Source organism: Ciconia boyciana, chromosome 6, assembly GCF_034638445.1.
Source record: "Ciconia boyciana chromosome 6, ASM3463844v1, whole genome shotgun sequence".
Lineage (NCBI taxonomy): Eukaryota > Metazoa > Chordata > Aves > Ciconiiformes > Ciconiidae > Ciconia > Ciconia boyciana.
Window position 1 is genome coordinate 22,725,757 of NC_132939.1, and position 27,336 is coordinate 22,753,092.

The window sequence follows — 27,336 nt, forward strand, 5'->3', positions numbered from 1 at the left end:
AATATTGGCAGGTACGTCTTTTTGATGCCATCTTGATGCAAATTCCAGCTACTGGCTTGTTCTAGTCTCTCTCCTTTTGTTTTCACAACACCTTGCAGATTTCAGTAGTGTGAGAACAGTCTTCTGATGGACTGAAATCAAACCTGGTTTGGATTTACACCTGGCAAGGGATAAGCAGAAAGAAAGAGTGAATCCATTCAAGTATGGAGCATACTGTGTGCATTGTGTGATAGGAAAGTATCATGAGTACCTTCGGCCCCACAGCTATGTACTAGACTGGATCAAAATAATTCTCTTCACATTTCAAAAACTTTAAGCAGCGATCCATTGAAAGTATCCAGTGAAGATCCCAGGATTCCCACAAAAGCCATGCTAAAGGTTTGGCAGTGAAGAGTTCATCCTTCATCCTTGGCGATAGATCCTCTTTGCAAAGAGGCTGAAGTTACTGGCATTGTTCATGCGGGTGTTGAACACATAAGTGTCTTGTATTTCTTCCTCAAAACCTCCTTGGCCAGGGTAACTGCCTACTCTTACTGATTATGCTTTCTGATACAGAGGCAGCAGTGTTATCAGTAGTGATCTGTTCTGTAATGTGCACAGTCCTCTGGAGTGCTTTCGGGTAAAGGGTTTTTTGTGAAAGATATCCTTGACTTGCTTTCTTAATACAGTGTGAAGTGCTCAGTATGACTTGTCCTTTTATTTATTTTTCCCTGATTCTTTTTCAGAGAGTATTAAATATTTAGATGCCAATGTTTTTGGAAGTGGCTGCTAAACCAGATTGACTTTCCTTAGTCAGTCCCCTTCAAAGTGAAACACAAGTCCCTTTTTTTATTCAGCCCAGATGGTATGCTTCTAAAAGTGAGCAATGTGTTGCAGTGAAAATGGACTACTACTTTCCCCTTCTTCCCTTCTTCCTTTACTTAACTGAACACATCCGTGTAGCACATATTTGGATTGAATTCAAAATTAGTCAAAGAGGCTACAGGGTAAATATGTCAACTATTGGAAAGCCAGCTCTGCCAGATTGAAGGAATTTCTGCCCCTGCCAATGGGTGGTGTAGCAAGTTGGCTGCCCAAAACCTGACATCTATATGGACCCTATTAGTCAAATGGACAAGATGATCTGGTTTGGTCCTTTCCATGTCTGTCTTGTGCATGTCTGTAACACTGCTCCTCCTTGTGTGTGTGCACAGAGCCCACCTGATTCATGCAGTGGGCTGTGCGCTGAGTGGACAGGAACATCGCATTCCTGAGGGTTGGGAGGTGATGACCTCACTGAGGATTTCCTTGGGGGTTTTTACATCTGATAGAGGAGACTTTCAAAGTGAAGGAAGCAAAAGGAGCAATATGATTTAAAACAGTTCCACATGTGCAATTGTTTTGACAGTTCTTTATCCACCAATGGATTTTTTTGAAGATGGAGTAATGCACCTAACAAGTTTCTAGATGCGTTGACCATGACTCTCAAATTGCTGTCTGTAACCTGCAGTTCTCTTCTAGCAACTGATGAAGGTCATGTTTTAAGAGAAATAGCTTTTGCTTTGAAATTGGATTGAGTCAGAGTTCCATGTTCCCATTCTGCTGCAAAGCTTGTGTAGGACTGTCGGCAAGTAACTTGATCTGCCAGTATCTTTTGTTTCCTGTTTGGTTAAAAGGTTAGTGATACATCCTTGCTTTAGAAGAACATTGAGGGTAAATTTATTGTATGACAAAGGATATCCTATAAACAAACAACTTACTGGGTAACAAAATTTGGTATCTGTTCCTGGAATGTTGCTTCAATTTAGTAGGGTAGAAGTATAGCATTCGTTTAAAGGAGCTGTTAAAAGTAACAGGGACTCAATAGCTTTGAGGGGGCGGGGGGTTGTTTCTTGGTTTGTGTGTTTTGATTTTTGAAACTCTAAAAATTTCTTAAACTATTTGGCTTGGCCTAAATTTTTTTCATTAAAGAAGTGTGGAGATCATGGCTAAAGCTTTTCAGGCAAGATAACAGCAGTAGATCTGACAGGAGCTAAATTTTGGTTATTCTGCACAGGAGTGTAACCAGATGTAACCAAAATTATTAGTTTGTTCTTTTGTAACTAAGCAACATAGAGATAGGAGCAGGTTAGACAATGCTTTAATATTGTGTTTGTACACCTATGGCTATGGATATGCTACTATGCCCAAAGACAATTGGACAAGGAGTAGTACGGACATGCTGCTATGTTCCCAGTACAGCCCTAGCCCATCTTGACAACGAGTCGAGGGTGGTTAGAATAATTGGTTTGTGTTAAGGGTGCCAAATCATTGTTAGGGACCATGCACCATGAAGAAGGGAAGCAAGTTACATAAGCAAGGTGGGATTGCACATGTCCAGAAGAAGGGGTCAACTAAAGGACACACCTGTATGGCCACCAAGGACCAGCAGAGACCCCCACGGAAGCCCCTCGGAGCTCAAGGACGCATGCGTAATGACCACGCAAATATGATAATTAGTTCCAGGAAATAGAATGAATATGCATTATCATTCCGGGAAATGTGATGCATATGTATGTAACTGGACAATATACGTTTCGGCTGATGTAACCTGCGGTATGCACGCTAGGTGGAATGATCCCCCGTGCATCCGGCGCCGTAATAAAGAATGTCTGCTTCTTAATACTACATTGGTGTTAAGGAGTTTGATTCCCGATTTCGGTGACAGGAGGTGTTACAGTACTTGAAATGCATCCAGTTATGTTTTCTCGGGAACACTGTGAAGCTTAGGGGGGAGAAGACAGTTCTATAGTTAGGGTAGGTAGCTGTGAGACCTGGTGTCGGTTCTTAGCTAGCAACTTACCCAAGTCTAGAAGAAGTCTCACTTAAGTGTTGACAGCAGGATTTTTCATTTTGAATAGGTGCAGCTTCCATGTGGAAGTGGAGCAGGTTGGATGAGAGATGTAGGTATGAGGTTAGACAAGAAGGTAGCACAGAGCAACAGAGAGAGATGCCATGAGAATGGCACCTTTTTGGTGTTGCTTCCTAAATGTACTGCCTAGGTGCTTAGGTTCTGAGAGAGCAAAAGCCTCAGTAATTCCTAGTTTTCTTGTCAAGCTTGAAATAACTCTGTTTTACATCAGAGATTTATTCTTAGTCACGACATTTCAGTTTTGTAATATTTGAGAACTTGTAAATTCTCTCTAATAAAAGTTATGACAGCTACCAGGAAAGTCTTCCAGTGGTACCATACTGACCTGAAAGCTATTTTTGGGGGGGGGAGTGTGGAGAAAGGAGTTAGGTTCTGCTGTTGCAGCTCTTGGATGCTTTATAACAAACTTGAGAACATGGTATATTGTCTGTGCCTTTACATTGCAAAGAATACCTTTCATATCCTGATCTGGTGATAGCATGCAGTAGTTTTGTAATACTGTGGTAGGTTTTCTCCAGTTGCAGGCAGAGGTGGTGTTAGTGCACTGGGAGTTGTTTGCTAATAGGAGGTTGTGTAACATGGACAGTTTCACCCTCTGTAGCTGTTTGAGGGTGGCAATTTTGGTTTGTTGATTACTTACCAGGTACAGGTCAATGATACGAAGACTGACCTGAATGTGTTCAATCACTAGTTTAAGGAAAAACAAAACAAAACCACCAAAAACCCCTTGCTGACTGAACATAGAACTGCAGAACTTAGTTAACAGTGATGCTGTAAGGCTGCACTAGCCCGGGGGTGGTTATTGACAGCGCCATATCTGTTCAGTGTTTCATGGCAGGACTAACCAAGGGCAAACCGTTCCCATTGCTGATTCAGATTTAAGGACTCAGGCATGAAGTACAGTTGGGTACAGCCTTTCCCTGGGAGCTGCTGGGAGCAGTGAAGGCACTGCCTGAGTGGGCTGGAGCTGAGCTTCTTCCAGTGTGCTCTAGGTTGTAGCCTGTTTCCGTCGCAGTGTAGAGAGAAAACCCATTCTTTCTTGATCAGAAGAGCAGTAGTGCAGGGAATGAAATTGAGGTTCGAATGAAATTGCTAAAAGCAAAAAGATATCAAATTGCCAGCTGCATAGCCAGGGCTTGCTTTTTGCTGGCGCTGTCACTTTGGTTCTTTAAGATGCTACAGCAGGAGAGTTACAGGTGGCTCTGGGTGTGTGGCCAGTGGCTGAGATTGCCCCATCTGCCTTGGAAGACCTTATTTCCACCTTTTTCTGAACTGCCTTGTCTTTTAACAGCTCAGGACAAATTTCCGTTAAGGTAGCTGCTCTGTGCTGGCAGATTCTTAAAACATCCCCAGAAGAGTCAGCCATTTGCAAGAAATAACATTTGAGAGGAAACACGTTGTTTGGGGCAGACATAGGCATAAAAAAAATACCTCCCTGAATCATTCCTATCATGTGTCATTTGAAACAGTGATGTAAAATTTAGCAGTTTTGCCTGTGTCAGGGATGCAGCATTTTGCTATGTTGTAGGGGAGGAGGGGAACCATCTGCATTTGGCTGATTCAGATGCATCTGGAACTCCTCATGGCTCATTGTTTTGGCAGCTGAGTTCTCCAAAGATGCCTGTACGGAGCAGGTTCCTCCCTGGGACTGCAGGAATGAGCTAGGAAAGGGTCTTCCCTGAAACTGCTGAGCCTGGCAGCTGTGATCTGCTCTGTGCACTGTCCAGTGTCGAAGAGTGGGGTACTTGCCATGCTGTGTTTATAGGGCTACTCCTTGCCCCTGGAGCTCAGGTCTTCCTGGGGAGAGGAAGGAGTTGGACTCCAACAGAGGCAGGAAGCAAGCTGGTGTAGGGTGGGCAATGAAGGGAACTGACTGCAGCTCTGCCACTCCCCCAGGGTTCCAAAAGTCATGCAATTATCCTCAAAATAGGTAAATGATTGGTAAATGATTAAGCTGCATGTCAGCTTAATTTCTTCTTCCTGGTTTTGAACCATGAAGATATATGTCCCCCCTGCCTGCCTGCATTTTTTTGACACCTCCACCCTTGGGTGGGAAGGTTTGTATTTCTGGTTTTTGCCTGGTCAAGTGCATATTGCCTGGGACTAGTCTGGAACATGAGAGGAAGATGAGGGGAAGGATATTCTTTCTCTCATCCTCTGCCTTGTCTTGCAGCTTCCCCCCGGTTTGACAACATGACATGCCATTTTGGTGCTTATTAAAACCATTGAGTGTCATTATCTTCCTCCACTGAAGTTTGTGTTTCTGTGATATCTGCATTCCAAAAACAATGCACAAAGTGGGAAACGGTAGATATTTTAAAATGACTGCCTAGAGCTGTGTTTAACCTTGAAGGCAAATCTCTAGGTTTCCCTCTTGCACCGTTCTCTTGATCTCCAGTATCCTGCAATTAAACCCTCTCCACTTGGCAGACTGTTAACATGCCAACTGCCTTACTAGCCTGTGGACAGGTGTATGCCAGGGGACTATATTAACACCAAGAAGCTCAAATCTGACTTTGATCAGCAGCACTATGTTTAAAACTTAATTGAAAACCTAGTGTGAATTAGTCAATGCATTACCTAGTTCCTAGCCCTCGGGTATTGACAATTAAAAAAATATTCTGCAAGCTAAGTACTGATGTGACAAAAGCATGGGAGTATAGAACTGACTTCTTGTAGTCTTGTCTGTTTTACTTGTGTTTAGACTGACCCTGTGAAGGAGAGAGGTTTTTTTTCTTTTAACAAACTTTGCTTTGACCTGAGGATACATAGAAGGCTGCATGTATGTTCCTAGAAAGCAAATAGCAAAAAAGAAATCTGTAAAATGGGGAATGTGAATGGAGAACAGGTAAAATGATAATTTAGGAAAAAGAAAGTGCTACCAAGTACCATACTCAGGATACTGATAGGAGAATGACAAAATAACCAGGGCCAAGGTCCATTTGTCTCATTGTGCTGGTTTTGGCTGAGATAGAGTTAATTTTCTTCCTAGTAGCTGGTATAGTGCTGTCTTTTGGATTTAGTATGAGAATAATGTTGATAACACACTGATGTTTTAGTTCTTGCTAAGAAGGGCTTACAGTAGTCAAGGACTTTTCAGCTTCTCATGCCCTGCCAACAAGAAGCTGGGAGGGGACACAGCCAGGACAGCTGACCCAAACTGGCCAAAGGGCTATTCCATACCATATGAAGTCATGCTCAGTATATAAAGTGGGGGGAGTTGGCTGGGGAGCAGCAATCGCTGCTTGGGGATGGGATGGGCATTGGTCAGTGGGTGGTGAGTGATTGCGTTGCGCATGACTTGTTTTGTATATTCTTTTATTATTGTTATTGTTAACTTTTCCTTTGCTGTCCTATTAAACTGTCTTTATCTCGACCCACTGGTTTTGGGTTTTTTTTTTTTGTGGTGGTTTTTTCTTTTTTTCTGATTTTCTCCCCCATTCCACTGGGGGTGGGGGAGGGAGGGTGAGCAAGTGGCTGTGTGGTGCTCAGTTGCTGACTGGGCTTAAACCATGACACTCATCTTCATTCAACCACTGATAAACAGCTTGCTCAGTGACTGCTTTTGCTGCCTTTTTAAAAATCCCCTGTAAACTTTCCTTTTTGTTTGTTGCAGAGAGCCAGCTGTTGCCTGGGAATAACTTCACAAATGAATGCAACATTCCTGGAAACTTCATGTGCAGTAATGGGCGCTGTATCCCAGGGGCCTGGCAGTGTGATGGGCTGCCAGACTGCTTTGATGACAGTGATGAGAAGGAATGCCGTAAGTGACCATTGCTATGACCTTAACATGCTTAGTATCACAAGGCTTGGCTAGGTAGTGTTACCAGCATGTTCTGTAGTGTATATTAGGTAAGTAACAAAGCTACCACCGGTTTCTTAATTTAGCTATTGTTAGAAAAAATGTACAGCCTTTCTTATTATTTCAAGTCTTTAAGATTCTTCAAATTGTCCAATTTTAATACAGCACTTGGTAGCAGGTACCTAAACCCCTATTCACAGATGAATAAATCAAGGCAGACTTGACTTACAGTTATTCCAGTGGAGGAGTGATGCTCTGTGATTTTTAGGGATCCTGCGTATACTGCTTCAGCACCCTGGCCTAGTGCTATAAGTTGACCTCTACTACCATGAAGACTAGTTCCCTTCATTTCAAAATTGTTGACTGTATCCTCTTATTTTTGTTCTCTCCTGTCAAAATGTAATTCTTAAACCTTTGAAACTTAATACTAACTTTCTGGAAAATAGACCAAATGTATTGGCTAATAATGTTTACATGTTTTAATCTTCCCTACAGAACTCCCAGTTCTAGAGAGCTAAAAAATGTCTGGTCTGGTCCTCCTCTGTGATTTCATCTTTTTCTTAGCATTAATTAAGCTTTAGTTAGTATTATTCAGCCATTAGCTAGCATGAAACTTTCTAGCCTACACTTTTGTCGTGGTTTAACCCCAGCCAGCAACTAAGCACCACACAGCTGCCCACTCACTCCCCCCTGGTGGGATGGGGGAGAGAATCAGAAGAGTAAAAGTGAGAAAACTCATGGGTTGAGATAAAGACAGTTTAATAGGTAAAGCAAAAGCCACGCACGCAAGCAAAGCAAAACAAGGAACTCATTCACTACTTCCCATGGGCAGGCAGGTGTTCAGCCATCCCCAGGAAAGCAGGGCTCCATCATGCGTAATGGTTAGCTGGGAAGACAAACGCCATCAGTCCAAACGTCCCCCCCCTTCCTCCTTCTTCCCCCAGCTTTATATACTGAGCATGATATCATAGGGTATGGAATATCCCTTTGGTCAGTTGGGGTCAGCTGTCCTGGTTGTATCCCCTCCCAACTTCTTGTGCACCCCCAGCCTACTCGCTGGTGGGGTGGTGTGAGAAGAGAAAAGACCTTGACTCTGTGTAAGCACTTCTCAGCAGTAACCAAAACATCCCTGCATCATCAACGCTGTTTTCAGCACAAATCCAAAACATAGACCCATACTAGTTACTATGAAGAAAATTAACTCTATCCCAGCATAAAACCAGCAAAACCAGATAGCAAGATTATGCTGCAGCATAACACTATGATTTGAAATCCAGTTGGGAGTGAAAAAACCCTCTAATTTCATGTGATTCTAGAGTGACCGAGAAATTTCTCAGAAGTAAGTTACTGCTTTTTGTCTAACGAATGTGCTCCTTTACATATATACTTTATGGAGGTTTTCAATAACCTTAAAACTGAATTACAAGAAGCTTACCTTTCCCAGGGCACTTCCAAGACATCATTAGCTTCGCTTATGGAGCAGAAGGAAGAAAGAATAGCTTCTTGCAAGTTAACTGACTAGAAATACCATGTTTTGTTAAATGCTCTTGCTTTTTTAACTTGCTGTCTCTTCTTTAACCGCAGTTATCCATCCCTTTTAAAATAAGGGGGCTTTAATAACTGTGCTGTGGAAATCTCCATACGTAGTTCTGCTTTAAGCCAGTGAGCTTTTCTCCCTTTATAAGGCATTAAAAGTATCTGTATAAAATATCTGATGCTTTGCAGTCTTTATAAAACATCAGGCTTGTGTTGTGACATTGAAGGTTAATTTTTTTTTTCTTACTTAGATTTTAACATCTTAGGAAAGGATGGACCCGTTGTAAGGATTGATCATTGTCATGCATGTCCATTTAAACTCTAGCAGAATTTATATTAGTGGGAGCTTTGGCAAGAATAAAAAAAAGTCCAAAGTTCAACCTGTACCTTTCAGTGAGATGTTCCTGTTGACAATAGCTGTGTGACTCTCAGGTTCCTCATTACCTGGCTTCTGAATATACTGCTAGCATGACTTTTGGTGCACTGTTTCTACTTCTTAAAACAAGCTGAATGATGGCACTTCTCTGTATTTATAGGATACAAACCAGGACGTTTTCTGTCTCCAAGAATGTTGTCATCCTCTGCCTTGCATGAATTTTGTTTCACCTGATACAATTAGAAAATCTTAATGAAGATTTTCATTAACCTTAATGAAGACTTTCTTAATGAAAGCTGGGCTGGGTATTTACCCATGAATCAGTAACAGGAAAATACGCTTTGTGACTCTGATCAAAAATGTCTTTACCAAAATCAGTTGGATCTAGTGAATTGCAGACGGTAATGAACATAGTAACTGACAATAAAATATAAATAGCTGCAAAATGACAGTTCATAGAAGTTCTTTTCAGGAAGTTTCAGGAACTTCTTTTCAGAATTTCTTCATTGATCTAGGCTATGCTGCAACTATGAATTTAAGTTTCTGCAGAATTGTCCTTTTTTTTATTATTTAAATACTTCCAGCCCACTTGATTGTCTAACAGTTTTTGGGATGAGCACTGTTTTGATCCTGCCCAAATTAACAGAGATAATTAGACTGTTCTTTCCTCTTCCCATACATCTGTCTGCTATCTGATCACCTTCATAAATGTAAAATTAGCATGTAAAAGACAACAGGGAGAGAAAGGAATTCATATCCTGTGCTGGGCTGCTGTTAACAGGTCAGATAAGCCAAAACAGAATGGAGATAGTACTCATTTGAATCTCCAAACAAAAAATTAATATTAATGCAAACAAGGTTTTGTAATGCATCCAGAGAGCTTCAAGCTGCCTGTTCTGCATCTCCATCCTCTCCATTTTGGTAGGCAGCTTCTGACTCTGTGTATGCTGCCGTGAGAAGCATGTCTAATGAACCAGGCACTGTGTGTGTGGTGTGCTAAATATGCCTGTGTAGCTACACTCTGTGCACCATGGCAGAGACATGGGGTGTGAGAGGAGTCACTGGGAGAAAGAATTACAGCATTAGTAAGGAGACTAGGAAGGTTTTGCATTGTTAGTTGTGGGCTTATGTCTGAATTGCGGAAGTTGGCTTACTGTCTCAAGGATGTATGATCCTTCTAACCCAGGAAACATCCCCTTTTGAATCCCGCTAAGCACCTAGCCTTGCTAATAGCTTCAGAGGGACGATTCAGTCACTTATGTATGTGAGTATATACATACAGTGAGTGTAGCTAAAAAAGTTTGGTTTGCTCTTTTGATGAATTTTGAAAATGATCCCATTCTTATGGTGTACTGTTATAGTGTTACCAGCCAGTCTTTTACATCAGAAAGTAATCAAAATTTGGATAGGCTTATACAGCCCAAATCTGGTGTTAGAGGATTTCCTAGCTCAGAGTTAAGGCATTGAAAGGCAGCCCTAGTGTCTTGTCTGAGAAGGGCAAAAGAAGAATAAAAATCACTTGTCTCTTCTCCCACCTCCAGCTTGCGTCAATCTGTAAAGATAGGCTCCTAGATTACTTTAGGCTGGAAAGGACTCTGGAGGTCATTTGGTCCAGCTGCCTGCTCAGAGCAGGACTAACTTGGATCAGGGTTGCTCAGGGCCTTGTCTGGTCAAGTTTTGCACATTTCCAAGGATGGAGAGTCCACAGCCCCACTGGGCACCTGTTCCAGGGTTTGAATATGCCCACTGGGAAAATTTTTTTCCTAGTACATGATCAGTTTCCAGTGATGAGATAGAAGCTGAACCAAACAATTTTTAAAGATGTGCAGTGCGATTAACATTTAAATCCTCTGACCTTAGTGAGTGGGAGAGGGGAATGTAGGAGCCCAGGAATTGTTCTTGACTGCAGAAACAGCAGCTGAAAGGTAAGAACAGTTAACATTCAAAATGTTAAGTGTGTGCATCACATCTGGTTGTGCCATTGTACCGGTGTGTGTTGTGTTACTTGTGTGAGGCAACTCCAGGGAGGACAGCCATGACTGAAAGGGTCATGCGAGCATTGCAAGGGTTGGAGCGTGTGTGTGTGTATAGATACAGGTATAAAACTTATTTTTTTTTTAATTATTTTAGGCTAGGCTTTGTTACCTTCCCCCTATCAGAATAGGGCTCTACTTACCTTGCAGCAAAACTAGAGTCCTTTGTTTTCTACTGTGATGTTGCTTTGCATTAGTTGAGCTGTTGATAGTGAAGACAAAGCTGTAGGAGTTGCATTATCAGCGTGAACTGGCTGAGTTCCCAGTGTGTTACTACTGAGTCGTGCTTTAAGCTGCTTTGTCTGTGATTCCTTGTCGACTAACTAGTTCACATTGAAAGGCTTTAACCTTGCTTTAAAGTGTTTGTGTGTGAATAGGAGTTTGGTTACAGGATTCATTTGGTACTGTGGGCTTGGTCTTCTGTGAAGACCAAGTATGCTGTGTTTTGGCGTGTCCACTGAGGAAGTTTCATGCCCACATGTGTGTGGTTATGTACAAAGTCTCTCTCTCTCTTTTGGATTGCCTTACGGTTGAACATGGATGTCCAACAATATTTTATCAATTCTGTTGCTGTAGCATCTCATCCTGTCTGTCCCCCTTCAAACAGGAAAACTTACAATTCATGGTCTGGTTCTCATTTTCTGCAGCCAGCGAGTGAAAAGTGCTGGACTGGGTGTGAGGAGGAAATAAGATGCAAAGCAGAATTACCTGCACCTTGTCCATTTATGCCTTATCTCTTCCCTCTCTTCCTTTTGTCCCTTTTCTGTCTCCTGCTTTGCAGGACCATGTCTGTTAACTACATCGCTTTGCTTGTGGGCTTTTTCTTCACCTCCCGCACCTGCCAATATCATACCATCTGTCATCATCCTCGCTTCCTCTGTGCCCTGACCTGTGATCAGTTTAACAGTTCCCATGCCAGCTGTCTGTATAGTCTTTAGTGCACAGAACACTCCTTGTATTCTTGCCTTCTGTCATGGCAATTTGATGACAGAAAAATTTTACCTGGTTTTATCTGGGGAGGAGGGTTGAGAAAAGGCATAAGAGGGAGGGAATAAGCTGAGACAGTGACTTCTCTTTGTCATAAATAAGAACTGCTTCTCCTTGAAGCAGAGTATCTTTGGCTTTTTCTCCAAGCCACTAATTGAGCTTGAAAAAGAATTAATTGACCATAGCAGTGTAAATGTTTTGTGAGTATTTCTAGTTCTCCATAGTCTGAGTAATCTGCTATCATCAGTGCATCTCCCAAAATGGAGAACCCTTTTGTAGTTTGTTCCCCCTGGCTATGCTGGTTCTTGTCTGTTGGATTACTCGTCAGCCTGCATAGTCCAATATCTGTCATGCAGGTTTCTTTTAAATGTTAGTGGGCCTTTAACTACCACTACTGCTTTTTAGCTTTGTAGATGATTTATAATGGAAGCTGAGACTGCTCTTGACAAATGCAGAATCTTTACCAACAGGACTTTCCTGTGGAGCTTATAGGTGTTGATTGCATGGCTCCTAAATCTTGCTCTGGTTGCATACTAGGCATATATTATATACCTGGGATTAGTGCTTGCACTAGTAAAGGTGGGAGCTGCATGCTGTCAGCCACTCTGTTCTCTGTCTGTTATTAGATATGGAAGATCCAAAATGGCACGAAATAGAGAACCTGAATGGAAAGAGCCTAGAAATGTGTACTTACATGTTTCAAAACATCTTGAGGTAAATGGATTATCTTTAGTGCTGACCTTTATACCTACCTGCTGACATATTCCTTTGGGGCCAAGACTTGCATCCCGCTGTTGGAAGGATTGTCTCCTTGAGATTTAAGAGTACACTAATGTTCTTAGTTAAGCTCATAGTTTACTCTGTCATCTTTGTTTCCTCTTTTCTTTGCTCTTTGTACATCTTTGTATTAGATTATTACAGAAAGAACAATGTGAACACTGAAAACAGCTTTTGTCAGCTAATGAGCAACAGCTAGTGGAGAGATGGCATGCTGCTGCCTTTGTCAGCTAACGAGCAGCAGATGGTGCATATTCAGAGCATGGCACATCATCTGTGCTAAGTGGCTGGCATGACAGCAGCCAGACTTAAGAGACATATCAAATACCCAGAAGTCTAGATTTTCCTTCATCGCTCTTCTGAGAGCCATTTCCTACATGCCAAATTTGTGTGTTCAGCTATGAGCGAATAGTGGCACACAGTGAATACAGTGACTAGCTGTGTTAATCCAAGGGCTAAAGAGTGTAGGCTGGGGACTAGGAAAAAATCCTATGCAAGGATAGCCTTGGGGTGGTGTGTTCTTCTGTTAGGAACTTGTGTGTCTCACATGTTTCTGTTTCCAGTTGCCACTGTTGCTCATTCATCACAAACATAAAGGTAAAGCAGGCTTTTGAGTTAATGCTAAAGGCTGTATGATTGGAGTGTGTAAATGTCTGAGCAACAGGGCATCATCCATGCTTGTAAGAATATGCTGCCAACACACTTCTGCACTGGCTAGCAAGAGCTGGCCTCTGTAGGAACATCTGGAACTGTGTTAGTAAAAAGCTCATTTCAACACCAGCAATCCATCATCATCAGACCTTGCTCTGATTGTCCTTCAGACAGAGTCTTTATGAGCAAGCCTTCTCCATAGGGGAGAAAGTCTTCATTAAATGAAGTGCTGCATGAAAATGGTCAATTTTAACTAGCATTCCCCAGGCAGGTCAATACCTGGGGAATTGAAGCCACCTGCCAAGCAGGCTCCCGCTAAAGGTCAGCTTTGTCCCTTGCCTGAGACACACATGCCTTCAGGGGACCCTTGGCAGTCAGAACTTAAGGATTTATAATGTCTGTAGTCCTGGGTTGCGCTCAGCATGGTGTGGTGAGCCAAGCTTTTTTGGACTCCCACACCAGCAGGCTAACTCTCATAGCCCTGAACACTGTGACTCGTATTTGGGCAATCTGAGAAACCATTTAATCCAGGTGTCTAGCAGATCTGGTAAGAGCCTTTCTGTTTCTGTATCAGGGAATTGAAGTCCTTGGAACCCATGCTGAAGCCAGGGTTCTGGTGACAAATTCCCTAGGAACTCCTAGATCTGGTAAGGCTGCATGCTGTAGTGCAAAGATGAAGGCTTGAGAAAACTTAAATTTTCTTTTTATGTTCAATTCCTTCAAAAAGTGTTTTGGGGGCTTTTATTAATGTGTGGTGGGAGTATTTTCTGATATGTGTTTTTATGGTTGTAACAATGCTTCTATTTTTTGCAAGCATTTTTAACTGTCTTTGACAGGTTAGTAGAATAATATTTGAGGTAGCGCTGTAATTACTTGTTCATTGTTGATATGTTGGTGTATTAATCCTTGATTTCATTTTCTTTTATGTGTCTCTTCACTGAGTTCTTGGTTTTACCCTGTAGAGGTTGAACTGTGTGTTTATATATAATAAAAATGCCCTATTTTCCACATTCCATTCTGTGTCTATCTTTTCTATGTTGGGTATATTTTCAGTTCCATGTAATCTATCTAAATGCACACAGTGTTTTGTATAAATGCTTTATAGTCTCAGAAGACTTTATAAATCTTCTGGTGTCATCAGGAGGTGGAATGAGGGGGTGGGAGATGTGCCACAACTAAGCTTGCATCATTCAAAAGTGTTTGTATCTGCACACTTGCTCTTCCTCTTTGTTGACCCTGCACTGGTGTGGAATTAGACTGGATTAGCAATACTGTAGTTTGAAAATACAGCCCATGATAACCATTTTTAAGTTTCCCCAAGGTTGCCTGTACCTTATTGTTCTATCTCCAATTTAAAAACGACCTGCCAGACAAATGTTTATTGCTCCCTCTGGTGTTCACTTGCAACAGGTGTTACTGCTCGACGCATTCAGGAGTGGAGTCTGTGGGAAAGTGATTGTAATAAACAGGAATTAGGAATTGTAATAAATTACAATTAGGAATTTAATAGGAATTTAATTTAATTAGGAATTGTAATAAACAGGAAAATTATCCACGTAGTCGTGGATGAGATATAAAGAGTCTTTTCACAAGAATGCTAAATGAAACCCACACTCTGCAATTAGCAGCCTGGGTTTCCTAGATTATGTGAAGAATCTTTTCTTGTGCTCTAAAACCTTTCAGTTGGGAAACTGAAACTCTCAGAACAAAGGCAGGCTGGTTAGGTTTTCATCTTCAGACTGGTACTTCAGGTGCATTTGGACCGACATAATTACATCCAGTTTCTACAAAAGAGGTAGTTTTTGAAGAACTGTGTGTATTAAAAGCTTCACAGCATCAAAGGGGTGGAAATCATTTAAAAAAGAAAAAAGCCCACTGAAACAGAAGTCATGGCTGAGGAAGTTGCTCTGTCATTGGAGAAGCTCTTGAGTGCAAGAACTCCTACACTGCCTGGTGCAGTCCACAGTAGGAAGAGGATCGAGTGGGGACTGTACCAGCTTCAAACCCATGTCATATGCCTGGAGGCCCCAGATGAGGACTGTCAGACTGCCTTGTCCTGCCCTCTTTGTCGTGGGGTAGATTTCAGAAGAAGGCCTTTGGATTTGTTGCTGTTCACTGCTTTAAAAAAAAAAAAAAATTCATGGAGTTTGCCCTTGATCAGGCATGTGCTTTGAGTCTGCTCTATAGGAAGATCACAAGCTGGAATTATATTAAGGCACATTGTGTACCCATGCTTTTTTCTTCATAAATCCCCAAATTAAAATGGCGGCACAGACAAAATTTACTACTAAATGGTCATTAGTATCAACCCAAATCATTCTGGTTTCAGTCTGAATTTAGGTGTTTGTCCTCACCTTTCCTTACACTTTGCTGTGAGAGCAAATTCATGACTTCCACACTGCTAAGAATAAGTAGCCACTTTAAAAGACAGAGAGAAAAGGTCTTGTAGAGACAATGAGTTCTGCAATCTCTATAAGCTATTTAATGAATGCTTATTATGATAGTACAATTATTACAGCTGAAGATATTTTGGTTGGATTTAGCCACTCAGCAGAGTCAGTCTAATGAATGACTTTCATGTACAGGAACAAAGGGCACAAAATAACTCCGGCTTCTATCCTTTTAAATACTAGGCTTTGGGCTCAACAAGCAGAGCTCAGTGCACTGAAGAATGAGATGCAGCGTTTTGTATTAACAAATGTCTGCCCGATTCAGAAGTAACATCAGTAAGCTCTAGGGATTGTCTAAACCAGCTGAGATCTCCTTGAAGTATAGTGGCAGGCCATACCCCAGGGAGGACTAATCCTACCCATCTGTAAAGATTACAGACTTTAAATTGTTTAATATATCAGTGGCCCCAAAAAATAATTCTTAAAGCATCAATTAAAGCCTGGTATTAACTAAGGCTAATACGAAGATGAGGGGCAGGGTGGTATTTTCAAGAGGATGCATTTAGATTCCTGGGATTAAGATCCAGCATTGCATACCTGCAACGATTTCTTGGACTGCTCCATCATGTCTAAAGGTGAAGTCATCTCATCTGCTGCAGTATGTTGCTGCTAGCCAGGTGCACTTTTAGCTTTGAGAAGTTTCCAGTGCTGGTTTCATATAGGTTTGGATTCTCTCTTGCTAGCTAACAGCTTATAGTAGTGTGAGCTAAATAGCTGTGAAGTGTGTTGTATCAAAGCTCACCACATTTTGGAAAAGATAAATAAGCAGGTAACAAATACCTGCAAGTAAGTGATTCAGCAATCTGTCACTTTAAAACAAACAAACAAACAAAAAACCCCAAACAAACTCCAACACCAAAATCACTTTTGTCACATTTGACGATTTTATCTTATGATTCTAACACCATTCAAAAGTATTAGAGCTGAGCTTGTACTCTTTAGTTCATTGAAACTTTATCCACTGCTTTGGGAAGCGTGGAGTGGCTGTGACATGGCTCATGGTACTCACCAGAGGCTTAGGTGGCTGTGAACTTTGGTCGTTGTCTGTGTGCAGTTTTGGAGATGGTGACAAGCCTCTGCTGCAAATGGATGTGTCCAAAGTAAACTGAATGGTTGATACAAGTAACCGAGCTAGCCGTCAGATACTGACTGTTTAATGTGCTCTGTGATCCCCCATGAGCATGAAGGAGCACAACACCAGGCACAAGGAACAAGATAAAGGCATAGAGATAAATATAAAAGCAGTATGTTAAAATAACTAGTATAATTACAGCGACTTGAATACTTTAAAACTCTGCATTCCTGCTAAAATCTATGTGAAATGGTGAAAGTGTGGGGCTTGTGGGGTTTTTTCAGAGTATGATCTGGGAATTTTAACTCTTCCCTATAAACAGGACTAATAGTCTACCTTTGTGGTGCCCTACCTTACACTACATCTCCATCTAGTGCATTTTAAATGTCTGTGGAGAAAGCACAAGTCCATAAGGAAACCTGTAAGTAGGTAATTTTTTTTTTAATTGACTACTTGGTGGTGGTGGTGGGGTGTTAATATATGGAAGGAGAAAATCTAAACAGCAGGGCCAGAATAAGAAAGAGAGAAGTATTCTACCAGAGCTTGCACCCTGGAAGAATCATGGCAATGAAAAGCTGCGGTCAAAGTAAATTTTGTGTTTTCATGTTAATGGAGTAAGCATTGTCATGTGCTAGGATTACAGGCGATTCCAGACTGCCAGGTTTTGTGCGAACGACAATCTTACAAAACTGAACAAAATCAATCTTCAGTGATCCTGTTCTTATTTATAATCTGTTAATGATTTGTGTAAAAGGCTAATGAAATTAACCCCTCCTTCTTTTTCTAAATAACTAGAATATATAGCAGAAAGCTAGGAATTCCTCTATAAAAGTAGTTGTATGTATTGTAGTAGTTGTATGTATACCATGGAAGAGCTCTAGACTTCTGTTCACAATTTATGATCACTGAGTGCTTTTGTCTCCTTCTGTTTTTCTTGCTGCTTCCTGTTATCTCCTGGTTGACCTGGAATATTTGTTGCAGGTAGGTGACAAACATCAGGATTCTTAAGCAAAGCTGAATATTAAGCAATGCATGAAATGAGCATCTGCATTAATTGGGAAGATGCTATAAGCCAGCTGCTGATCTTTTTGTCAGTTACTCAGATGGCTCTCAAACTTATATCAAACTGGAATTAATTCTTATTTTCACTCATGATTAAGCAACCAAATACTTAGTAGTTATAATAAGATTTATAAAGAAGTGACCATGGTGAATGTTTCATTTGAAGCTCAGTTACAGAAACGTACACATGAGTAAGGGCAAGTGCAATAGCTACTTATATTTGATAGCTTTTTATGCAGGGAAATCAAGAGGGTTTGTGGTGCTAATTATTTAATCCTTTTGATGGTCTCTTCTAGATGGGGGTCAGTAAATAGTCCGATTGGAAGGTAATCAGACAGGTTTAACAGTTGGATGGAATCAGTGGCACAACTGAAATAAAAAGATCAGGTAGCTAGTAGCTCAGGATGGGGTGGGGGATCCTAGCCCTTCAGGCATGTTGATGTCCTCTGGGGAGGGTTGTCCCTGCTACTGAAGGTCCCTAAGGGCGGCGTTCTGTCCTGCCTGTATGCATCGTGAGTAACTTAACAACTTTGAAGTTGTGCTTAATTTGTATGTTGCAACAGCTGATGTAGAATTTGTCCTTTTGTATAATATTATTGTTCAGGTTATTTAATGAATAGTAACCTCTAAAATACTTCTTTTAGTGAGAAATTGCTTTACTGAATGTCTGAAAAACAAGCTTTTTGTCTGTGCTCTCTCTCAACATCTCATCTGCTTTGTGATGATTTTGAAGTACTGAAACATAGACTTCTAGACCATGAAAAATTACTTTAACGCCTTACTGTCTGGCAAGAAGTAAAGGCCACTGACCCATAGTAGTCCAACTCTGAAGTGCTTTCTCTTTTTTCCCCTTTTCAAAGGAAGCAGTTGACTCTTCATGGCAACAGACTCCATTGGCTTTTTTACTTTAGCGTTGTCCTTTCTCTCTTCCTGTAAACTATAGGGTAAATATTGCCCACGTGATAGTTTGCTATGTTGGAGGCAACCTCTGATGTTTCCTATGGGGCTAATTTTGCTACTTTAAAAAAAAAAATTGCTGCCTTTAAAATGAAGTACTTCTTAGGCTCACTTTCTCTGAGTTTACATTAGCAGTTTATGACTAGCAACTCTTTCACCTCAGTGGTTAAGTGGGGAGCAAAGGTAAGAGTGACCCAAGGGGCTTTTTGTAGGTGCAGTGAATGCTCTGCAGTTGGCTGTGTTTTTTGGATCAAAACTCATTAAATTAAATAGTTGTTTTGTCTTAAATTGGAGAACTTCTGGCATAGTAGGCTGTTGAGTGGATTTTATACTGGGAATAGTACTCAAGTGCTAGCTTTTTTCTAGACAGGAAGAAGCAAGCAGAGGAAGTGAAACTTCTGTGTCATTCTGCAAGACAGCCCAGTTGAAGAGCTCTGTGAGCCAACAGATGATGCATTTGCCTTCTGTGCTGAGGCAGCTGAATGACTGCAGGTAGTGGTGGCTTTCCCACTGGGAACTGAATTGAAAATACTGTAGAGTCCAAACAGCAATTAACTAACCCAAAATAACTGTTAGTATTAACTGGGTTAGGGTTTATATCAGTTCTTGGGGTGAAAGGGATCATATCCTGGTGCTATCCTGCTTGTGTTACGTAGTGCTGTAAAATCTATCCTTCTCTTCTTTGTAAATTGAAGTTAAAACCTGTTATTCAAAGAGCAGGATTAAGTTGAAAAGATGGCTACCTTTAACTCCTTCATGTAGAGTGTTTACTGAAATGCTGCGCTTTGCCACGCATGCATCAAGCGACTGGATTTACGGTGCTATCTGATGTGCATGTGGCATCTCTCAACATAAATTAACAACAGCAGAGAAATTTAAGGTGGGTCATTATCAAAGTCAGGAAAATACCTGTGGCGCTGCAATAATGTAGCATCTGCACACAACAGTTTCTGTCTGGACAGTTGCTCTTATTGCATGCAAATAATCAAGTTTTGATTAGCTGAATAAATCATCATCTGTTGTTGGATTGAGACATGTGGGTGTAAAGCAGCATAAAGTTTTTTTGCCTAATTGCTACCTGGAGGGGTTCTAAGGCAACAATTGGAGTTCAAAGATGCTGATGCTGAAATACTGTGCAGTTTACTTCTAGCTGCAGGTTGTCACAAAATGTCTGCTGTTGGATTCGCTATGTCCCATTTCCCTCACTTCAGATTGCAAAGTAGCTGAGAAATATTTCAAAATAGAAATGTTTGTAGAGTTAAAAGAAGGAAATATGTTTGTCCTAGTTGCTGCATCATGTGGGGTGCCTGTTGTGTGATATCTTTGCATCTGTTGAATGCAATAAGCAGTGCCTAGTTCACTGTAACTAGGTGTGAAATGCTGGAGGTGTGGACTAGCTGGCTCAACACTAACGATTCAGTCAAAGTTTCTTCCCTAAAGTTTCATTAGCAAGATTGTGTACTGGCTTCTGTAAGAGAAACTCAACCTGTTATAGATGTATAATATCTTCTCTTTAAGCATTGTCATTATATTGTCATTATAGTGTTATTATAGTGTCATTATCAGCATTGTCACTAAAATTTTACTGTGATATCTAAACAGAAGGTTAGTATCTACTTACAGTTACATATGACAAATTTTTTTCCAAGAAGTTGGACCATGCCATCTTGTCCTGGCTCTATTCTTCAGATCTGTAGTCCACAACTGCACTTTACTTGCTGATAATTATAGAAGACATTTGATGTCTTTGCTCTATCTGTAGAAAGAAAAATCACCTGCCCATCACAGAAGATCTGTTGTAACCTTCTAGTCGGGTTTTAAGTCCTTGTAGCCAAGTCAAGAGTCAGAATTGCTTTTATACAAGGGGGTAGCTATATACAGTATAAGGTTTTACACAGTATATGCCAAATCTGTTTGTTGTTTTTTTTTTCCCCTGCTGTTGTTCATCTCTGCTGAGAAATAATAAAATGGATTATGCTTTTTGAAAGATAGTGCTGTTTCGCACTTGGTACTCTAAATATAGCAAAATGTTTTTCTGTTAATGCTGTAGAGCTGTGACTGCAAACTGTCACATCTTCAGTGGAATGTACAACCAGTCCTGATGGGAAGTTACTATTTTTTTAAAGCCTTTAAAAGAAGGGGGTGGGAGGATTGGTTTCTGCGTAGCATAAGGAGTGACTTCACACTCGCGCATACAACTGCCAAAATAGTTTTCCTGAACTTAAGCAAACCAGCCTGGGGGGAACATTTGGCAAGCTTATACTGTGGCCAGCAGTTCTCTGCTACCATCTTCACCACTTGCTTCACATTTTAATTTTAAGAGAGGAGAAGAGTATTTTAGTGAAGAGCAACTTCTTCCCATGGCTAATGGAGTCAGAAGAGGCTCCTCCAGTGCATGGTGGTTCACTGACACCTCTTTCTAAGTACAATGGCAATTCCCTTTTGTGTAACATAAATACAGATTCATGTTAATGTTTTAGTCCTGGATTGCTTCTTCCATGACTAGGTAACAAATGAAGAGTGGAACTGGAGTGAATCGATCCTTTTCTGCCATAGATTCACAAATTAGTTGAATGTCAGTTTATTCTGGGTGATTTTTGTACTTGCTATTTCTGCAATTGGATCCAGACTGGATCTGCTATTTGAGTAGCCTTTCTTTAGACACAGTTTTGTAAGTTGTTTTGTGACTTCTTGCTGTATTTCAAGTGTGTCCATCAGTCCTTAGCCCTTCCCCTCCAGCGTGCGTGGTCTCTCAGTTTCTTAGGTTCTGGAGACCTGGGCTCAGGTGGACTTGCCAGTTCCTTTAAAAACCACCCAACCAACTTCTCCCTTCCCTTTCCTTTAGCTGGTAGAACACCAAGGCTAAATAGGGTCAGATGATCCACACGCATCTGTGTCCTTTTTCACTTCTGTCATTTCCTGATATCCCGATAATTTTTGATTACCCTGAGCCCATTTCAGCTAAGTGTAACAGAAGGATATAAACTGCAAAGATAATGCTGTCCTTGAAAGCTTATCAAGGCTGAAGTCACCGAAGGAGCCAAATAGGTAGCTACTGTTAAATAAATGTAAAGCTTTACACATACAGATCTGCCTGAAAACTTGAGACCTGTGCAGTAGAAGACACAATGATGAGCGAAGGAGAAGAAAACCTGTTTCATAATAGTCATGTAATGGGACTAGGAATTGCAGAGGTGTGCTGTGAATAGTGCAGCATGTGACTTGAATCTGCTACAGGCAGTCGTGATCCTGGTATACATATCTGTTACTTGTGAGGGTGCCAAAGACCTGAAGAAAATGGATAGCCCCTTCATGGTAAGGGTATCTCCAGAGATCATTGCAGAATGGGAAGGTTCATTTCTGCTCTGATTGTGCTTCTTATAGGAACTTTATGAGCAATGACTAAACAACACTTGCTTGAAAACCTCGGGAAAACTGTGCCAGAGTACAAGAAGGATGTAAAATTGAAAATAAAGCAGAAATTCCCCAGTGGAGTTCTCCAGAGTCGGGGGACGTGGCTTGGACTAAGCCATTACTGGTTTCTCATTTTTCTTGCATTTCTGCACAGCATATGAAAAATGCATTTTGTGTCTGGAATTGGAACTTGGAAAACAGTTCTGTTTGGGGGTGAGATTTGTGTCTAGTAAATGGCTAGCTGTGTGACTAGCGAATCACTATAGTGTTTGAAATGCTCTTTTATCTTTTTGGGGTATCTAATGTAAATGTAAGTTTGAATTGGGATTGGTTTGTGTATATATCATGCTGATTGCAAATATGGACAATTGCATTTGGGTTTTGTTTGCTGTTTTTTTCTTCCCTCGAGTTGAAAAAAAAAAATAATCAGTGGACTATGTAAAAAGGAAACAGAGAATTTGAAGGTGTTTAGTTTCTTGTTTGTTTTTGGTCTGTGGTTACTAGTATGTGCTCTTTCAATAAACAGTTATTCTAAAACAGAATTTTCTTGTTCTCTGGCTGCTGTTTCAAGAGGAGGAGGAAAAGGTCTGGGGAGAGAATGTTGAACTAAACGTTATATAGCTATCTAAGTAATACTTCCATTAAGTCATTGTCCTGAATGGTTTTTCCCTCTCTTTGATTGGGTATCAGGATGCTTTGGACAGAAGGGGTGTGTTTTTCAGAAACTCGGCTTTGTTCCTGGTCATTACAGCACTTTTTTCCTCCAGATGTGGTCAAATATGAAATATTGCTTATGGCTTCACTGTGGTAGCTCAAGGTAATGCACCAGATGTGCTTTGGGCCTTCTTGCCTTAGGGGCCAGGACAGCTGAGGTTGCTGTGATGTGTATCTGTCGTACCTGAAACGGAGCTCCTGCAGCATTCGCCACTGCTTGTAGCTCTGGTCAGGAAAGTGCAGGCACATGCACTTCTGCTCTTCAGAGGGCCAGAGGCTCAGGTTTTGACGATTCTCGGTCTGAAGTCTGTCTGGAAGAGTAAGGCTGTAAGAGTAAGAGATGGTCCATATTAGAAATTTTAGAAGTAAATAATTTTGAAGCCTTAATTTGGCAGGATTTTCAGAAATAGCAAAGGGCATCTCTGAATATGATTTGCCACAAAGTTGATAGCCTCTGAATTCAGGCCCCAAATGACTGAAGTAAACCTGCTTGAAGAAATGGGATCCAGTAAATGTTAACAGGCAAAACCACAGTTGCTTTCCCCTTTTCTTTTTTCTTCTCCCTCTCCTCTTCTTGGAACTGTTCTGGCTCAAAATACATCTCTAAAAAAGGAAGCTGTCCAGAGGCAGTCATTTGGTTTGGTCATCATGTAAATGCACTTCATGGTTTTGAAAAGATGTTAGCTTTTAGAAAAAGAAAAACAACAACAAAAGCATAATGTGTGAAGCATTGGGCACCTCTTCACATACGTGTGTTATTACCAGCAGCAGCAGCTTGGCTGGCTGGTTAGCATGCTGAATATTGGTCAAATATTAATACAGACTGCTTGCTTCAGTGATGGTCTGGGAATCTGTTGCTGAGGTGTTTGTTTTGCTGCTTTTGTTTAAAGACTGGGAGTATGGTACTGCCTCAAACCTTGTGGTTACTGAATTATTTAGCTGAGATCAGTCTGCCTCAAAACTCTAACACAGAAGTTGCTCTTTGAAGGTGTGTGAAGAATTGCAGGGGCTCAGATGTCGTGGCTGAGGGTTTTCCATTGCCAGTGGTGTTAAGCAGGGCAGCTACTTCAGGGTAATTTATCACCTGTTTTTCTATGAAGTAATGGTTCACTTTTTTCCCCCCAAGTGGACCTTGGATACTCTTCAGAAAAAGTGATAGTTGAATATGTGAAATTCAGTGATACATCCTATTTTACACTTCATAATTTTAACTGAAAACTACTGGTATAATAAAAACATGTAAGAGAGGAACTGCAGGAATTTGCTTTTGTAGGACACTAAATCAAGTGAGAGTTAACTGTAGCTGTGGTTTAAAACAGTTTATATGCACTCTGCTGAGTGATGGAAGAAGGCTTTGCTACAGCTGCACTTAGTTTTCGACCATGGAAGACAGAATTCCTTCCAAATTAATGCTGAAGCTGTTTGTCCCTATTAGATATGCTTTTTTTTTGTCCGTACTCCGGTTGTCCCTGACCTTGTCCTGGCCTTATAAAACTGCTCAGGTTGGAGTATTGATGTGCCATATGGCTACATAAAAAGACTGCCTGTCACTGTGATCTCCAGAGCTGTCACCTTTCAAAAGCTGGGAGTTGTAAACGCATCTTGTAGATTTGGTGTGGGAGTAGGAAACTTGTACTCAAAAGGCCCACAAGTTATGGAGCTAGCTTCTTTTCTGGTGTTCTTCCATCAATGGTCTGTGCATGGTATTAGCATATGTTCACGTTGCACCGCACACACTTTCCTGCAGTTACCAGCATGCTCTTCCCACAGTGACTGGCTTTGCTTTTAGAGTGGACTTGCTGAAGAGTTCAGAGTTCTGTGATGTGGTCCATTGTGTCATGTGCTAATTTGAAAAAGCAAAAGGGAGAAAAAAAATCTAACCATGTCTTGTTAAATTGTTTTTTTTTTTACTTTGGGTGTTGCTTTGTTCTAGGCTGGTGATACCACAAGACTTAACTGGTGTTTGCCTTGAGCATCGTGGTAGAAGCATCTGCATCACTTTAGCTGAGGGCAGTGTTCTCTTCTTGCTGTGAAGAGTTGCTGTGCAATGAAGTAAAAATGTGAAGTACTTGAGACCATAATGAGATTCTGTAACCATTTGTTAAACACATTTTGATGCTATTGTTAGTATTTAGTGTTATATGAATAGCTATGCTGGTACTATGAAATAGATGTAGTTTCTGTCCTGAAGAACTGTATAATGGATGATGGAGAGAAGTACAGCAGGAGATACAATTCATAAAATTCATGCTCCTTTTGCACCCTATTTTATATAAATCATGCTGAATAAAGGCAGTGTTAATTATAGCATTTTCTGAGTTTGATTTTTGCAGCCTGAAAATACTTTAATGAAGGTCTTTTGTGTTTCTTATTCTTACAAAGACGCTAACTTGCTTGATATCTCTGTATTCCTCCTTTCCGTCTCCAGATGTTTCCTAATTCTTTTTACACCTGTCTTTGCCCAAGTTTGCCTCGAGAGCCCAGATTCTCTGAACTTGCTGCCATGTTAATTATCTCTCTCTACATTGGGCTCTTCACTGTTTGGCTTCTCTGAGGAAGCAATAGAAGCTTGGTGGCATACGAAATCTAGACTTTTGCTACTATTTCGTGTTTGTGGACTCAACATGACATATAGCTACAGGTTGGGGGGGGGCTATGACTAGTCCAGTGAGACCTTTGCCTCTGAGGGTTGTTGTCTGCTGCCTGAGGACTTGCTTAGCTGTCTGTCTCCTGGACTTATGCCTGGGGCAGTGACATTTACAACAGACTTCCATGCAAAGAGGAGATAGTGGGTCTTGTTTTCTGTGAAGTATGACCCTCTATTTTAATATTTTTCCTCCAGTGCTTCTAAGTTGGTCAAATTCACGTGGGTTCCTGCTTGCCAAATTTACAATCTTGTACTCCAAAGTGTTGAGCAATTTAAATTTGTTTTGAGAGGTCATTTGACTTGTTTTAAGTGTGAATGTTTCAATAGTTCTGGGAATCATACAAATTGGAAAAAATTCAGTCCAAGCAAGTGAAATCTCAGAAAAAAACTTAAAGCAGCTGAAAGCAGCTCCCATAGGGAGCTTGGAAGGCACCTAACATTGGTGCCACCAGCACTGCCTAGAGTACCCTAACCTGCACTGCTACAAAAGTATCTCTAACCTTTGTAAATGGTTTCCCTCATCTTTGCCCTCTTCTGTCTGTATCTTCTCCCAGCAAAAGCCAAATCCAAATGCGGTGCCACGTTCTTCCCCTGTGCTAGCGGGATTCACTGCATCATTGGCCGCTTCCGCTGCAACGGCTTCGAGGACTGTCCCGATGGCAGCGATGAGGAAAACTGCAGTAAGTGCAAGCCTGCTTGCAAGTGAGGGGGCTTCTTTTTCTTTCAACTAATTAATACTACTTAGAAAGAAAGTATTTGTTAGCCTTTAGTTTCTGAGTCAAATATTCTCCCTGTCATTTACAACCCAGATGATCATTGTGCTTTCCACTTTGTAAATGACAGTCTCTCTTTTATTTTTAAGGTCCAGGTCAGTCTTGTTTTGTATATAAGACCTGTATGATACTTCAAGCCCCTTTGTAACTCTGAAGTGAGATTTAAGCTGCATGTTTGCTTTGAACAGATTCTCTGTACTCAAATGTAACTCAAATTGGGCAAATATTAAATATGACTTAAAACTGTTTAATTTTTATTTGCCTGTTTCTTGTCACTGAAGAATAGGACTTGTTTGTTCATCAGCACATTTAGGTTTCTCTGTTTATACATGTTCTCAAACAACAAAAAAGCAAATGAAGGGTTATTTGGAGGTTCTCAAAGTCAGACATTTGCCAGTGCACTAGCCTGAGCTGCTGTTCAGCAGCTTGCAGGGAAATTGTAGCAGAGAGATCATCTGAAGTACTACTTGACTTGGGCTAAACCCCCTACATGTGGCTGCATAGATCCATTTGTATCTGTAAGTCTAGCAGGGGTATGTCATAACAGTAAGGAAAGGTTACATTCAGTCCAGCAGCTCTGTTGCTGTTATCAGGAGCTGGTAAAAGCATGGGTCTGTAGGCTGAAGCTTGCAGCAGATACTTGCTCATTCTCTTGTTGGAGCACGCTGAGTTTTTCCTTTTAATGACATTTAAAGGTCAGGGAGGAGGACAACAGACCAGCTTTCAAAGTTTACAAAACGGGTGATCTTTACAGTGTTCTATCACTGTTTGCTTCTTGGAGGACTTGCCTTTCTTGTTTGTGTGCTTTCTCCCACAGCATGAACATCTCTTAAGGTGCCATCTGTTGTTGGCCTAGAGTCTGCTTTGGGCCCTGGGAGGACTGTAGCAGGGAGGACTGTCGTACCTCTGCAGAGCAAGTGAAGCTAGAGAAAGAAGATTGAAGACTAAGGAAATTATTTTGGGTTATGCTTAAACAAGTGGACTAGAAAGAAGTTTTTACAGAAGTGCTTTGAATATCCTTGAGATGGTGGACTGACAAGTGGCAGGTCTCAACTGAAAATGCACCAGCTCATGGAGTTGGTTATGAATGACGTAATTTCTCATGAGCTTGTAGTGCGTAGCTCCAACAGGACCTTACAGCGGATGATAACATGCTGCTGATCTCCCCATTTCTCTATGCCTTTTAAGCATGCAC

General features: G+C 41.1%; 1 protein-coding gene across 12 annotated transcripts in view; it reads left to right on the top strand.

Annotated features, from left to right (window-relative positions):
* LDLRAD3 (low density lipoprotein receptor class A domain containing 3) overlaps window positions 1-27,336 on the top strand; it is a 131,553-nt gene that overhangs the window by 44,945 nt on the left and 59,272 nt on the right. For all 12 annotated transcript variants that reach the window (XR_012043079.1, XM_072865283.1, XM_072865278.1 and 9 more), the window contains 2 exons: window positions 6,507-6,653; window positions 25,923-26,048. Coding sequence is in view for 11 of the 12 variants with exons in the window: in XM_072865278.1 (XP_072721379.1) it covers window positions 6,507-6,653; window positions 25,923-26,048 (273 nt within the window). In the remaining variant the exon portion in view is untranslated. The remainder of the gene's footprint in view (window positions 1-6,506; window positions 6,654-25,922; window positions 26,049-27,336) is intronic.